The 16,036-nt window shown below is 55.7% G+C and overlaps 1 protein-coding gene across 4 annotated transcripts; it reads right to left on the bottom strand.

Moving 5' to 3' along the window:
- Positions 1–1,806: 1,806 nt before the first annotated feature.
- Positions 1,807–14,558, bottom strand: PHF23 (PHD finger protein 23). 4 transcript variants are annotated; one of them, XM_077261451.1, is made up of 5 exons: positions 14,238–14,558; positions 5,057–5,088; positions 4,835–4,933; positions 2,217–2,634; positions 1,807–2,132 (listed from the first exon to the last, which is right to left on the bottom strand). In XM_077261451.1, exons 1-5 carry the CDS (start codon positions 14,272–14,274, stop codon positions 1,942–1,944), a joined length of 777 nt encoding a protein of 258 aa, XP_077117566.1. In that variant the 5' UTR covers positions 14,275–14,558; the 3' UTR covers positions 1,807–1,941. The 4 variants fall into 4 exon arrangements, with proteins under 4 accessions (XP_077117566.1, XP_077117562.1, XP_077117564.1 ...); XM_077261447.1 differs by having other exon boundaries at positions 5,057–5,091; positions 14,238–14,413; XM_077261449.1 differs by having other exon boundaries at positions 4,835–4,930; positions 5,057–5,091; positions 14,238–14,413.
- Between the last annotated feature and the right edge of the window lie 1,478 nt (positions 14,559–16,036).

Raw genomic sequence — 16,036 nt, 5'->3', positions numbered from 1 at the left:
ATATACCTGCATTTGCACCCCCAATATAATAATTCTCCGTATCTGCACTGTCCCCCAACATAGAAAATACTGAAATCTCTAAGCCCCTAGTGAAGGGGGCACTCATCCTTCTCCCTGCTGAGTCTGAATCTACAAGAGTCAGATTGGCACAATGGGCATAAAGGAGCAGGACATCTTACCATGCAGGAGCTCCTGTTAGGACACAAGACCCCAGCAGTAGGAAGGAGGATGGGCAGAGTTATATTTTGGACAGGTACATGAGACAGAAGCACTCAGAGCTGGCCAACAATATGGTACCTGTGTTTACACATAAATAGCAAAGTGGAAGGGTATTTGTTCCTAGGAAATGCATTTTGAAATCAAGTGACACGGGAAAGGCTACAATAGCCAGCCCAGAAAATGTCTTCAAAAGAAAATCATGACCATTAGCGTTCGTATTTATCAGATAGGGATGGAACATACAATTTCAGCTGCTGGGCGAATAGGGGAAGAATATGCTTATTTCTTCATTAATGTGACACCTGCCTATAAGCCCCAAATCAATAATGGCCAGATAACTGACAGCAGCCTTGTCATGATTCCAGTCTGGGCAATGGTGAAATCCCAATAAATATGGCGGCTATCTGGAACTTCTGCTACCATCCAGATAGAAGTTATTGCATAACATGAGAATTTCATAAAATCCTGAGAGGTTGAGAACAACCACAAACCAGCCCACGTATGTGTACTGTACACCCAATGTAATATACCTCCAGTGTTTGTACCATACACCAATATATTATACCCCCAACATGTTACATAGCCCCTGCTTCTTCTGTACCCCACTATCACACCCCTTTATTCTGCAGCGCGCCTCCGCAGTGACTCCCGATCTCATGGCACCCCCTCCCTCAGTTCTGCAGTGACTCTGGATCTGCCCCTCTGTAGCGGGTTGCAGCACCCCCTGCTCATAGATCGGCATTGACTCCGGACTTTTGAGCTGCCTCCCTTGGCTCAACACGGACTCTGGACCTGCCGCTGCAGCAGCATGCCCTGCTGGTAGCTCAGCACTAACTCTCGCTCTTGCCATGCCCCCCTCAACTCTGCAGTATCTACAGACGCACCCGTGGCGGGTTGCAGCACCCTCTGTAGGTGGCTCGGCCCGGATTCCGCACCCGCCTCTGCAGTGACTCTGGATCTGCCCTTCTGTAGCAGGTTGCAGAACCCCCTGCTCATAGATCGGCATTGACTCCGGACTTTGAGCTGCCTCCCTTGGCTAAACACTGACTCCGGACCTTGCGGGAACCATCGCCTCTGCAGTGACTTTGGACCCGCTCCTATAGTGGATTGCAGCACCCTCGGTGGGGGGCTCAGCGCGGATTCTGCACCCATCTCTGCTGTGATTCCAAATCTCATGGTGCCCCCTTGTCTCTTCATTGCCTGGCTGCTTGCAGCACCCTCCATAAGTGGCTGAACACGGACTCTGGACCTGCCGCTGCAGCAGCATGCCCTGCTGGTAGCTCACCACTAACTCTCGCTCTTGCCATGCCCCCCTCAACTCTGCAGTATCTACAGACGCACCCGTGGCGGGTTGCAGCAGCCCCTGTGGCGGGTTGCAGCACCCTCTGTAGGTGGCTCGGCCCGGATTCCGCACCCGCCTCTGCAGTGACTCCAGACACCGCAGCGCCCACTCGTCTCTGCAATGAATCCAGACCCCACTCTGTAGCCGGTGACAACCTCCTTGGCTGTGCAGGGATCCGGACCCGCCTTTGTAGCAGGTTGCTGCATCCCCCGCATATGGCTCAGCACTGACTCCGCACCCACCTCTGCTATACACAAGGACTTTTATTTCTGGGATACAAACAGGATTTCTTACAGGAGACAAAAAAATAAAATAAAGATTCTGTCCACTATTTACAAGGGCATCTGAGGGTCACACGACCAGGAGTCCGGGAGGCGGGGTCAGGGCTCCTCCTTGCTGCTGCCTCTGCCCTCCCGGCACTTCTGGCAATAGTAGATGTCCGGCACGTTGCTTTTGCGGATTTTGGCGCAGGACAGATGAACCCACGTGCAGCAGATGTTGCACTCGATCATCGGTCGCCCAGCAAACGGCTTCTCACAGTAACACGTCACCAGATCCCAGGAATCGTCACCTGCCGGCAACAAGACAAGCATCAGTCTGAGGACCCCTGCAGCACGTCCAGCGAGGCCTGCAGCACCCCCTCCACCCTCCTCACCTGAGTCCACCATGATGTCTTCATCCATAACTTGGGTGTCCGCATCACTGGAGCTGCCGCCTGCGGCGTCCCGACTGCTCTCCGCACTGGGAGGGGGCTGCGGGGCTGACGAGGCGGCCATGTGTGGCTCCCCCAGATCCTCATCATCAGTGTCCGTGTCACTCATCCTGCCCGCAGCCCCTCCGCGGTACCGCTGCCTCCTCCGCCGCCGAGAACTTCTCTTCACACGGGAATGCTCCGCTCCCCGGCGCTTACTGCTGCCGCTCTGCCCTTTAGCCTTCATGACAAAAGTCTGGATAGTGCTGAGGCCTGAGCCCGCCGATGTCAGAGGGAGGTGTGGAGGGTCCGGGGAATCCCAGCCGTCGCTCTCCTCCGTCCTGTGTGGGGTGGTGGGACGTGGCGGACTCCATGATTTCTCCTAAAGGGGACCAGAGGACAATAGCATACATGAGCCGCACCACTGCCTCCAGGACTGCCTGCCAACACTTCCAGGACTGCCTGCCCGCCTCCCCTGGCCCGCTGTCAGGCCTGCCCACCTCCCCTGGCCCGCCATCGCCTCCAGGCCCGCCAACGCCTCCAGGCCTGCCCGCCTCCCCTGGCCTGCCCGCCATCGCCTGCAGTCGCGTCCCTTGCCCCACCATCGACTCCAGGCCTGCCATCGCCCCCCTAGCCCACCGTCGCCTTCAGGCCTGCCTGCCTCCTCTGGCCCGCCATCGCCTCCAGGCCTGCCCGCCTCCTCTGGCACGTCATCGCCTCCAGGCCTGCCCGCCTCCCCAGCCCCACCATCGCCTCCAGGCCTGCCCGCCTCCCCTGGCCCGCTGTCAGGCCTGCCCGCCATCGCCTGCAGTCGCGTCCCTTGCCCCACCATCACCTCCAGGCCTGCTGTCGCCCCCCCTAGCCCACCGTCGCCTCCAGGCCTGCCCGCCTCCTCTGGCCCGTCATCGCCTCCAGGCCTGCCCGCCTCCCTTGCCCCACCATCACCTCCAGGCCTGCCTGCCTTCCCAGCCCCACCATTGCCTCCAGGCCTGCCCACCTCACCTGGCCCGCCGTCGCCTCCATGCCTGCCCACCTCCATTCCTGCCGTCGCCTCCCTTGCCCCACCATCGCCTCCAGGCCTGCCTGCCTCCCCTGGCCCGCCATCGCCTCTAGGCCTGCTCACCTCCTCTGCCCCACCATCACCTCCAGGCCTGCCTGCCTCCCCTGCCCCACCATCGCCTCCAGGCCTGCTCACCTCCTCTGCCCCACCATCACCTCCAGGCCTGCCTGCCTCCCCTGCCCCACCATCGCCTCTAGGCCTGCTCACCTCCTCTGCCCCACCATTACCTCCAGGCCTGCCTGCCTCCCCTGGCCCACCATCGCCTCCAGGCCTGCTCACCTACTCTGCCCCACCATCACCTCCAGGCCTGCCTGCCTCCCCTGCCCCACCATCGCCTCTAGGCCTGCTCACCTCCTCTGCCCCACCATCACCTCCATGCCTGCCTGCCTCCCCTGCCCCACCATCGCCTCCAGGCCTGCCTGCCTCCCCTGCCCCACCATCGCCTCCAGGCCTGCCTGCCTCCCCTGCCCCACCATCGCCTCCAGGCCTGCCTGCCTCCCCTGCCCCACCATCGCCTCCAGGCCTGCCTGCCTGCCTCCCCTGGCCCACCATCGCCTCCAGGCCTGCCTGCCTCCCCTAGCCCACCATCGCCTCCAGCCCTGCCTACTTCTGATGCCCCACCATCACCTCCAGGCCGGCCGTCGCCTCCCTTGCCCCACCATCACCTCCAGGCCTGCCTGCCTCCCCTGGCCCGCCATCGCCTCTAGGCCTGCTCACCTCCACTGCCCCACCATCGCCTCCAGCCCTGCCTACTTCTGATGCCCCACCATCGCCTCCAGGCCTGCTGTCGCCTCCCTTGCCCCACCATCACCTCCAGGCCTGCCTGCCTCCCCTGGCCCGCCATCACCTCTAGGCCTGCTCACCTCCACTGCCCCACCATCGCCTCCAGCCCTGCCTACTTCTGATGCCCCACCATAGCCTCCAGGCCTGCCTATCCCCCATTCCCCACCATAGCCCCTCCGTCCCACTTATCTCCCCTGCCCCGCTGTCAACTCCAAGACTGACATACCCCTCCGGCTCCTGTTGCCTCCAGGCCTACCTAAATCCCCCACTCAGCCATTGCCTAGGCTTACCTACCTACCCCCCATCCCGACGTCCCCTCCAGGCCTGCCCATCTCCCTTGCCATCACCCCAGGCCGGCCTGCCCACCTACCCCACTCAGCCATCCCCTCCAGGCCTACCTACCTCCCCCATACTCACCTCCATACCTACCTACCTGCCATTGCCTCCTGGCTTACCTACCTCCCCCATCCCATCACCCACAGGCCTACCTTACCTGCCATCACTTCCAGGACTACATCCCCCCCAATCACCTCCGGACCATTATCTCTACTCCCCACGCACCCTCCATTACCTTCACACCTCGCAATAACCGACGTACCCTGCCTCCAACTGAACACCCCCTCCTCCATCATATCAGACTCCCCCACCATCACCTCCAACTCCTTCCCCACTTCCTCCACCATCACGTACAGCCCACCATCCCCCACTGCAGACCCCCGTCCCCTTCCCCAGCTCTCACCTCTTTCGCTGGCGTCGGCCTGTACCCCGCATATGAAAGGACAAAAGTGCAGAAACGGTTGAAATCTTCAACGGTCCGAGAACGTTTCTGAGGAGGCTGCTGGAGAAAGGAGCAGAGTCACAATCCTGCGCACTCTGGGGGTCCCAACAACCCCCACCCAGGGAAGTATGACCCCCAGCATCCACATAGGACAGCAGATATCAAACATGGCAAAGGATTTACCTGAGCAACAGACTTCCCACTCATGGCAGATTCTGCTGAAGAAAAGAGTAAGAAAATCATTTCCAAATACAAGGAGGCCCGAAATACGGCGCAAGCCCCCCAGTGCAGCACATCACCATCCACAAACAGCGCCACACCCCGACAGGCCGCGCAGAGGACCCCAACAGGCCGCTCCTCCAACAGGCCGCGCAGAGGACCCCGACAGGCCGCTCCGCCAAGAGGCCGCTCCTCCGGCAGGCCGCGCAGAGGACCCCGGCAGGCCGCGCAGAGGACCCCGGCAGGCCGCGCAGAGGACCCCCCGGCAGGCCGCGCAGAGGACCCCCCGGCAGGCCGCGCAGAGGACCCCGGCAGGCCGCTCCTCCGACAGGCCGCGCAGAGGACCCCGACAGGCCGCGCAGAGGACCCCGACAGGCCGCGCAGAGGACCCCGACAGGCCGCGCAGAGGACCCCGACAGGCCGCGCAGAGGACGCCGACAGGCATCTCCGCCAAGAGGACCCCAACAGGCAGCTCCGCCAAGAGGCCGCTCCGCCAAGAGGCCGCTCCTCCAACAGGCCGCTCAGAGGGCCCCAACAGGCCACATAGACGGCTCCAAAAGGCAGCTCTCCCAGCAAGCAGTGCAGAAGACCCAACACCCCCCCCCCCCCCGATATACCACACTCCAACCATCAGATGTCTATATACATTGTTCCCTCCTCAGCCTCCATATATACATACACAGGCAGCTCCTCAGCCTCCATATACACACACACAGGCCGCTCCTCAGCCTCCATATACACACACACAGGCCGCTCCTCAGCCTCCATATATACACACAGGCCGCTCCTCAGCCTCCATATATACACACAGGCAGCTCCTCAGCCTCCATATATACACACAGGCAGCTCCTCAGCCTCCATATATACACACAGGCCTCTCCTCAGCCTCCATATACACACACAGGCCGCTCCTCAGCCTCCATATACACACACAGGCCGCTCCTCAGCCTCCATATACACACACAGGCCTCTCCTCAGCCTCCATATATACACACAGGCCTCTCCTCAGCCTCCATATACACACACAGGCCGCTCCTCTGCCTCCATATATACATACACAGGCTGCTCCTCAGCCCCCATATATACACACAGGCCTCTCCTCAGCCCCCATATATACACTGTTGTGAATTCTGCTCTTGGGCTCCCTCTGGTGGTTATAAGTGGTAGCGCTGCTGTCTCTGGATCGCAGCATTCATCAGGTGTGTCCACTTTTTGCAATTCGGACTGGGCTATTTAGTCTTGCTTGACCCTTTAGTCAGTGCCAGTTGTCCACTGTTCCTGGAGGATTCACTTCCCTGCCTGGTCTCTCCTGCTTTGCTGATCATTTCAACAAAGATAAGTTCTGGCCTTGATTTTTTGCTGTCCACATGCTGTGGCCTTATTGTTCAGTTCTTTTCCATGTTTTTGTCTTGTCCAGCTTGGTCTGTATAAGGATTTGTTTTGCCAAGCTGGTATCTCTGGAGATGCAGATATACCCTCCATATGTTTAGTTAGATGTGGAGATTTTGTATTTTCTGTGGTGGATATTTTCTAGTGTTTTAATACTGACCGCATAGTACTCTGTCCTATCCTTTCTATTTAGCTAGAAGTGGCCTCCTTTGCTAAATTCTGATTTCAGTCTGTGTAAGTTTTTTCCCTCTCCTCTCACAGTCAATATTTGTGGGGGGCTGTCTATCCTTTGGGGATTTTCTCTGAGGCAAGATAGTTTTCCCTTTTCTATCTCTAGGGGTAATTAGTCCTCCGGCTGTGTCGAGATGTCCAGGGAGCGCTAGGTACATTCCACGGCTACTTCTAGTTGCGGTGTTAAGTTCAGGGTCTGCGGTCAGTACAGGTACCACCTTCTCCAGAGTACGTCTCATGCTGCTCCTAGGCCACCAGATCATAACAATACACACAGGTCGCTCCTCAGCCTCCATATATACACACAGGTCGCTCCTCAGCCTCCATATATACACACAGGCCGCTCCTCAGCCTCCATATATACACACAGGCCGCTCCTCAGCCTCCATATATACACACAGGCCGCTCCTCAGCCTCCATATATACACACAGGCCGCTCCTCAGCCTCCATATACACACACAGGCCGCTCCTCAGCCTCCATATACACACACAGGCCGCTCCTCAGCCTCCATATATACACACAGGCCGCTCCTCAGCCTCCATATACACACACAGGCCGCTCCTCAGCCTCCATATATACACACAGGCCTCTCCTCAGCCTCCATATATACACACAGGCCGCTCCTCAGCCTCCATATATACACACAGGCCGCTCCTCAGCCTCCACATATACACACAGGCCTCTCCTCAGCCTCCATATATACACACACAGGCCGCTCCTCAGCCTCCATATATACACACACAGGCCGCTCCTCAGCCTCCATATATACACACAGGCCGCCCCTCAGCCTCCATATATACACAGGCCGCCCCTCAGCCTCCATATATACACACACAGGCCGCTCCTCAGCCTCCATATATACACACACAGGCCGCTCCTCAGCCTCCATATATACACACACAGGCCGCTCCTCAGCCTCCATATATACACACACAGGCCGCTCCTCAGCCTCCATATATACACACAGGCCGCTCCTCAGCCTCCATATATACACACAGGCCTCTCCTCAGCCTCCATATATACATACACAGGCTGCTCCTCAGCCTCCATATATACACACAGGCCTCTCCTCAGCCTCCATATATACACACACAGGCCGCTCCTCAGCCTCCATATATACACACAGGCCGCTCCTCAGCCTCCATATATACACACAGGCCGCTCCTCAGCCTCCATATATACACACAGGCCGCTCCTCAGCCTCCATATATACACACAGGCCGCTCCTCAGCCTCCATATATACACACAGGCCGCTCCTCAGCCTCCATATACACACACAGGCCGCTCCTCAGCCTCCATACACACACACACAGGCCGCTCCTCAGCCTCCATATACACACACAGGACTCTCCTCAGCCTCTATATATATATATATACACACAGGCCTCTCCTCAGCCTCCATATATATACACACAGGCCGCTCCTCAGCCTCCATATATACACACAGGCCTCTCCTCAGCCTCCATATATACACACCGGCCTCTCCTCAGCCTCCATATATACACAGGCCGCCCCTCAGCCTCCATATATATACACACAGGCCGCTCCTCAGCCTCCATATATACACACACAGGCCGCTCCTCAGCCTCCATATATACACACAGGCCGCTCCTCAGCCTCCATATATACACACAGGCCGCTCCTCAGCCTCCATATATACACACAGGCCGCTCCTCAGCCTCCATATATACACACAGGCCGCTCCTCAGCCTCCATATATACACACAGGCCGCTCCTCAGCCTCCATATATACACACAGGCCGCTCCTCAGCCTCCATATATACACACACACACACAGGCCGCTCCTCAGCCTCCATATATACACACAGGCCGCTCCTCAGCCTCCATATATACACACAGGCCGCTCCTCAGCCTCCATATATACACACAGGCCGCTCCTCAGCCTCCATATACACACACAGGCCGCTCCTCAGCCTCCATATATACACACACAGGCCGCTCCTCAGCCTCCATATATACACACAGGCCTCTCCTCAGCCTCCATATATACACACAGGCCTCTCCTCAGCCTCCATATATACACACAGGCCGCTCCTCAGCCTCCATATATACACACAGGCCTCTCCTCAGCCTCCATATATACACACAGGCCTCTCCTCAGCCTCCATATATACACACAGGCCGCTCCTCAGCCTCCATATATACACACAGGCCGCTCCTCAGCCTCCATATATACACACAGGCCGCTCCTCAGCCTCCATATATACACACAGGCCTCTCCTCAGCCTCCATATATACACACACAGGCCTCTCCTCAGCCTCCATATATACACACAGGCCGCTCCTCAGCCTCCATATATACACACAGGCCTCTCCTCAGCCTCCATATATACACACACAGGCCTCTCCTCAGCCTCCATATATACAGTTAGGTCCATATATATTTGGACAGAGACAACATTTTTCTCATTTTTGGTTATAGACATTACCACAATGAATTTTAAACAAAACATTTCAGATGCAGTTGAAGTTCAGACTTTCAGCTTTCATTTGAGGGTATCCACATTAAAATTGGATGAAGGGTTTAGGAGTTTCAGCTCCTTAACATGTGCCACCCTGTTTTTAAAGGGACCAAAAGTAATTGGACAGATTCAATAATTTTAAATAAAATGTTCATTTCTAGTACTTGGTTGAAAACCCTTTGTTGGCAATGACTGCCTGAAGTCTTGAACTCATGGACATCACCAGACGCTGTTTCCTCCTTTTTGATGCTCCCCAGGCCTTCACTGCGGTGGTTTTCAGTTGCTGTTTGTTTGTGGCCTTTCTGTCTGAAGTTTAGTCTTTAACAAGTGAAATGCTGCTCAATTGGGTTGAGATCAGGTGACTGACTTGGCCATTCCGGAATATTCCACTTCTTTGCTTTAATAGACTCCTGGGTTGCTTTGGCTTTATGTTTTGGGTCATTGTCCATCTGTAGTATGAAACGACGACCAATCAGTTTGGCTGCATTTGGCTGGATCTGAGCACACAGTATGGCGGCTCTGAAGACCTCAGAATTCATTCCTGTGTCACATCATCCATAAACACTAGTGACCCAGTGCCACTGGCAGCCATGCATGCCCAAGCCATCACTCTGCCTCCGCCATGTTTTACAGATGATGTGGTATGCTTTGGATCATGAGCTGTACCAAGCCTTCGCCATACTTTTCTCTTTCCATCATTCTGGTAGAGGTTGATCATGGTTTCATCTGTCCAAAGAATGTTCTTCCAGAACTGTGCTGGCTTTTTTAGATGTTTTTAGCCTTTTTATTCTTGACAATTATGAGTGGCTTGCACCGTGCAGTGAACCCTCTGTATTTACTTTCATGCAGTCTTCTCTTTATGATAGATTTGGATATTGATACGCCGACCTCCGGGAGAGTGTTGGTCACTTGGTTGGCTGTTGTGAAGGGGTTTCTCTTCACCATGGAGATTATTCTGCGATCACCCACCACTGTTGTCTTCCGTGGGCGCCCAGGTCTTTTTGCATTGATGAGATCACCAGTGCTTTCTTTCCTTCTCAGGATGCACCAAACTGTACATTTTGCCACTCCTAATATTGTAGCAATTTCTCGGATGGGTTTTTTCTCTGTTTTCACAGCTTAAGAATGGCTTGTTTCACCTTCATGGAGAGCACTTTTGACCGCATGTTTACTTCATAGGAAAACCTTCCAAATGCAAGCACCACACCTCAAATCATCTCCAGGCCTTTTATCTGCTTAGTTGAGAATGACATAATGAAGGGATTGCCCACACCTGTCCATGAAATAGCCTTGGAGTCAATTGTCCAATTACTTTTGGTCCCTTTAAAAAACAGGTTGGCACAGGTTAAGGAGCTGAAACTCCTAAACTCTTCATCCAATTTTAATATGGATACCCTCAAATGAAAGCTAAAAGTCTGAACTTCAACTGCATCTGAATTGTTTTGTTTAAAATTAAATTGTGGTAATGTCTATAACCAAAATGAGAAAAATGTTGTCTCTGTCCAAATATATATGGACCTAACTGTACACACAGGCCTCTCCTCAGCCTCCATATATACACACATAGGCCTCTCCTCAGCCTCCATATACACACACAGGCCGCTCCTCAGCCTCCATATATACACACAGGCCTCTCCTCAGCCTCCATATATACACACAGGCCGCTCCTCAGCCTCCATATATACACACAGGCCGCTCCTCAGCCTCCATATACACACACAGGCCGCTCCTCAACCTCCATATATACACACAGGCCGCTCCTCAGCCTCCATATATACACAGGCCTCTCCTCAGCCTCCATATATACACACAGGCCTCTCCTCAGCCTCCATATATACACACAGGCCTCTCCTCAGCCTCCATATATACACACACAGGCCTCTCCTCAGCCTCCATATATACACACAGGCCGCTCCTCAGCCTCCATATATACACACAGGCCGCTCCTCAGCCTCCATATATACACACAGGCCTCTCCTCAGCCTCCATATATACACACACAGGCCTCTCCTCAGCCTCCATATATACACACAGGCCTCTCCTCAGCCTCCATATATACACACACAGGCCTCTCCTCAGCCTCCATATATACACACAGGCCGCTCCTCAGCCTCCATATATACACACAGGCCGCTCCTCAGCCTCCATATATACACACAGGCCGCTCCTCAGCCTCCATATATACACACAGGCCGCTCCTCAGCCTCCATATATACACACAGGCCGCTCCTCAGCCTCCATATATACACACAGGCCGCTCCTCAGCCTCCATATATACACACAGGCCTCTCCTCAGCCTCCATATATACACACAGGCCTCTCCTCAGCCTCCATATATACACACACAGGCCTCTCCTCAGCCTCCATATATACACACAGGCCGCTCCTCAGCCTCCATATATACACACAGGCCTCTCCTCAGCCTCCATATATACACACACAGGCCTCTCCTCAGCCTCCATATATACACACAGGCCTCTCCTCAGCCTCCATATATACACACACAGGCCTCTCCTCAGCCTCCATATATACACACAGGCCGCTCCTCAGCCTCCATATACACACACAGGCCTCTCCTCAGCCTCCATATATACACACACAGGCCTCTCCTCAGCCTCCATATATACACACAGGCCGCTCCTCAGCCTCCATATATACACACAGGCCTCTCCTCAGCCTCCATATATACACACACAGGCCTCTCCTCAGCCTCCATATATACACACAGGCCTCTCCTCAGCCTCCATATATACACACACAGGCCTCTCCTCAGCCTCCATATATACACACAGGCCGCTCCTCAGCCTCCATATACACACACAGGCCTCTCCTCAGCCTCCATATATACACACACAGGCCTCTCCTCAGCCTCCATATACACACACAGGCCGCTCCTCAGCCTCCATATATACACAGGCCTCTCCTCAGCCTCCATATATACACACACAGGCCGCTCCTCAGCCTCCATATATACACACAGGCCTCTCCTCAGCCTCCATATATACACACAGGCCTCTCCTCAGCCTCCATATATACACACACAGGCCTCTCCTCAGCCTCCATATATACACACAGGCCGCTCCTCAGCCTCCATATACACACACAGGCCTCTCCTCAGCCTCCATATATACACACACAGGCCTCTCCTCAGCCTCCATATATACACACACAGGCCTCTCCTCAGCCTCCATATATACACACAGGCCTCTCCTCAGCCTCCATATATACACACACAGGCCTCTCCTCAGCCTCCATATATACACACAGGCCTCTCCTCAGCCTCCATATATACACACATAGGCCTCTCCTCAGCCTCCATATACACACAGGCCGCTCCTCAGCCTCCATATATACACACAGGCCTCTCCTCAGCCTCCATATATACACACAGGCCGCTCCTCAGCCTCCATATATACACACAGGCCGCTCCTCAGCCTCCATATACACACACAGGCCGCTCCTCAGCCTCCATATATACACACAGGCCGCTCCTCAGCCTCCATATATACACAGGCCTCTCCTCAGCCTCCATATATACACACACAGGCCGCTCCTCAGCCTCCATATATACACACAGGCCTCTCCTCAGCCTCCATATATACACACAGGCCTCTCCTCAGCCTCCATATATACACACACAGGCCTCTCCTCAGCCTCCATATACACACAGGCCTCTCCTCAGCCTCCATATATACACACAGGCCTCTCCTCAGCCTCCATATATACACACACAGGCCTCTCCTCAGCCTCCATATATACACACAGGCCTCTCCTCAGCCTCCATATATACACACAGGCCGCTCCTCAGCCTCCATATACACACAGGCCGCTCCTCAGCCTCCATATACACACAGGCCTCTCCTCAGCCTCCATATATACACACACAGGCCTCTCCTCAGCCTCCATATATACACACAGGCCTCTCCTCAGCCTCCATATATACACACATAGGCCTCTCCTCAGCCTCCATATACACACACAGGCCGCTCCTCAGCCTCCATATATACACACAGGCCTCTCCTCAGCCTCCATATATACACACAGGCCGCTCCTCAGCCTCCATATATACACACAGGCCGCTCCTCAGCCTCCATATACACACACAGGCCGCTCCTCAGCCTCCATATATACACACACAGGCCGCTCCTCAGCCTCCATATATACACACACAGGCCTCTCCTCAGCCTCCATATATACACACACAGGCCGCTCCTCAGCCTCCATATACACACAGGCCTCTCCTCAGCCTCCATATATACACACACAGGCCTCTCCTCAGCCTCCATATATACACACAGGCCTCTCCTCAGCCTCCATATATACACACAGGCCTCTCCTCAGCCTCCATATACACACACAGGCCGCTCCTCAGCCTCCATATATATACACACAGGCCGCTCCTCAGCCTCCATATACACACAGGCCTCTCCTCAGCCTCCATATATACACACACAGGCCGCTCCTCAGCCTCCATATATACACACAGGCCGCTCCTCAGCCTCCATATATACACACAGGCCGCTCCTCAGCCTCCATATATACACACAGGCCGCTCCTCAGCCTCCATATATACACACAGGCCGCTCCTCAGCCTCCATATATACACACACAGGACGCTCCTCAGCCTCCATATATACACACAGGCCGCTCCTCAGCCTCCATATATACACACAGGCCGCTCCTCAGCCTCCATATATACACACAGGCCTCTCCTCAGCCTCCATATATACACACACAGGCCGCTCCTCAGCCTCCATATATACACAGGCCGCTCCTCAGCCTCCATATATACACACACAGGCCTCTCCTCAGCCTCCATATATACACACAGGCCGCTCCTCAGCCTCCATATATACACACAGGCCGCTCCTCAGCCTCCATATATACACACAGGCCGCTCCTCAGCCTCCATATATACACACAGGCCGCTCCTCAGCCTCCATATATACACACAGGCCGCTCCTCAGCCTCCATATACACACACAGGCCGCTCCTCAGCCTCCATATACACACACAGGCCGCTCCTCAGCCCCATTTACCTTCATTGTTGGCTTCCCCCATCGTAGTCTCCAACATACTGGCCTGTGAGGGCCCCAAATGGGGCCAAACCTCCGCGGCCGGGCCCCTGAGGCAGAACAACACAGCTCGCCGTCACCCCCTCCCGCCGCTCCTGGTCGCCCGCTCGCTTCCCGCAATGCTCTCTGGGAACAGTAGTCCGCTGGCCGCGCAGTCACTGCTGGAACTTGTAGTCATGAAGAGCAATAAGGACCGCCTGAACTAAGGGCAAGAAACTACAAAACCCGGCGTGCACAGCGATTCCAGCTGCAAAACTCCCAGCAGACATTGCGCACAAATACGTCAATGTAACAACATGTGACTAAGTTGTTAATAGCGCATGTGTGGAAGAAAAGCATTCTGGGAACTAGTAACAGAGCTGTAGTGCCATTGGATGGCGTCCAGTCACGTGACAGTAGGCTTATCATTGGCATTCGGCTCCGTCTGCTTGTGGCGCATGCGCCTTGTGCTATAGTGCTGAGAAACTGGCACTACTGTGCGGGGAGCGTGCGTGTACTGAGAGCGCCTGTACAGAGCGGGGAGCGTGCGTGTACTGAGAGCGGCTGTACAGAGCGGGGAGCGTGCGTGTACTGAGAGCGGCTGTACAGAGCGGGGAGCGTGCGTGTACTGAGAGCGTCTGTACAGAGCGGGGAGCGTGCGTGTACTGAGAGCGGCTGTACAGAGCGGGGAGCGTGCGTGTACTGAGAGCGCCTGTACAGAGCGGGGAGCGTGCGTGTACTGAGAGCGCCTGTACCGAGCGGGGAGCGTGCGTGTACTGAGAGTGTCTGTACAAAGCGGGGAGCGTGCGTGTACTGAGGGCAGCTGTACAGAACGGGGAGCGTGCGTGTACTGAGAGCGCCTGTACAAAGCGGGGAGCGTGCGTGTACTGAGAGCGCCTGTACAGAGCGCGGAGCGTGCGTGTACTGAGGGCGGCTGTACCGAGCGGGGAGCGTGCGTGTACTGAGGGCAGCTGTACAGAGCGGGGAGCGTGCGTGTACTGAGAGCGCCTGTACAGAGCGGGGAGCGTGCCTGTACTGAGAGCGCCTGTACAGAGCGGGGAGCGTGCGTGTACTGAGAGCGGCTGTACCGAGCGGGGAGCGTGCGTGTACTGAGAGCGCCTGTACCGAGCGGGGAGCGTGCGTGTACTGAGAGCGCCTGTACAAAGCGGGGAGCGTGCGTGTACTGAGAGCGCCTGTACCGAGCGGGGAGCGTGCGTGTACTGAGGGCGGCTGTACAGAGCGGGGAGCGTGCGTGTACTGAGAGCGGCTGTACAGAGCGGGGAGCGTGCGTGTACTGAGAGCGGCTGTACAGAGCGGGGAGCGTGCGTGTACTGAGAGCGGCTGTACAGAGCGGGGAGCGTGCGTGTACTGAGAGCGCCTGTACAGAGCTGGGAGCGTGCGTGTACTGAGAGCGGCTGTACAAAGCGGGGAGCGTGCGTGTACTGAGGGCGGCTGTACAGAGCGGGGAGCGTGCGTGTACTGAGAGCGCCTGTACCGAGCGGGGAGCGTGCGTGTACTGAGAGCGCCTGTACAAAGCGGGGAGCGTGCGTGTACTGAGAGCGCCTGTACCGAGCGGGGAGCGTGCGTGTACTGAGAGCGGCTGTACAAAGCGGGGAGCGTGCGTTTACTGAGAGCGCCTGTACAGAGCGGGGAGCGTGCGTGTACTGAGAGCGCCTGTACAGAGCGGGGAGCATGCGTGTACTGAGAGCGCCTGTACCGAGCGGGGAGCGTTCGTGTACTGAGAACGGCTGTACAGAGCGGGCAGCGTGCGTGTACTGAGAGCA

Source organism: Ranitomeya variabilis, chromosome 5, assembly GCF_051348905.1.
Source record: "Ranitomeya variabilis isolate aRanVar5 chromosome 5, aRanVar5.hap1, whole genome shotgun sequence".
In the NCBI taxonomy this organism is placed as follows: Eukaryota; Metazoa; Chordata; class Amphibia; order Anura; family Dendrobatidae; genus Ranitomeya; species Ranitomeya variabilis.
This window is presented reverse-complemented; position numbering and strand designations above follow the sequence as displayed.

What these genes read in the sequence shown, in the direction of transcription:
- PHF23 (XM_077261447.1), bottom strand. Translation starts at nt 14,274, where the DNA reads ATGTTGGAGACTACGATGGGGGAAGCCAACAATGAAG. An exon ending in GGGGGAAGCCAACAATGAAG is followed by an intron (nt 5,092 to 14,237) that starts GTAAATGGGGCT and finishes TCTTTTCTTCAG; the next exon opens with CAGAATCTGCCATGAGTGGG. An exon ending in GGCCGACGCCAGCGAAAGAG is followed by an intron (nt 2,635 to 4,834) that starts GTGAGAGCTGGG and finishes GGTCCCCTTTAG; the next exon opens with GAGAAATCATGGAGTCCGCC.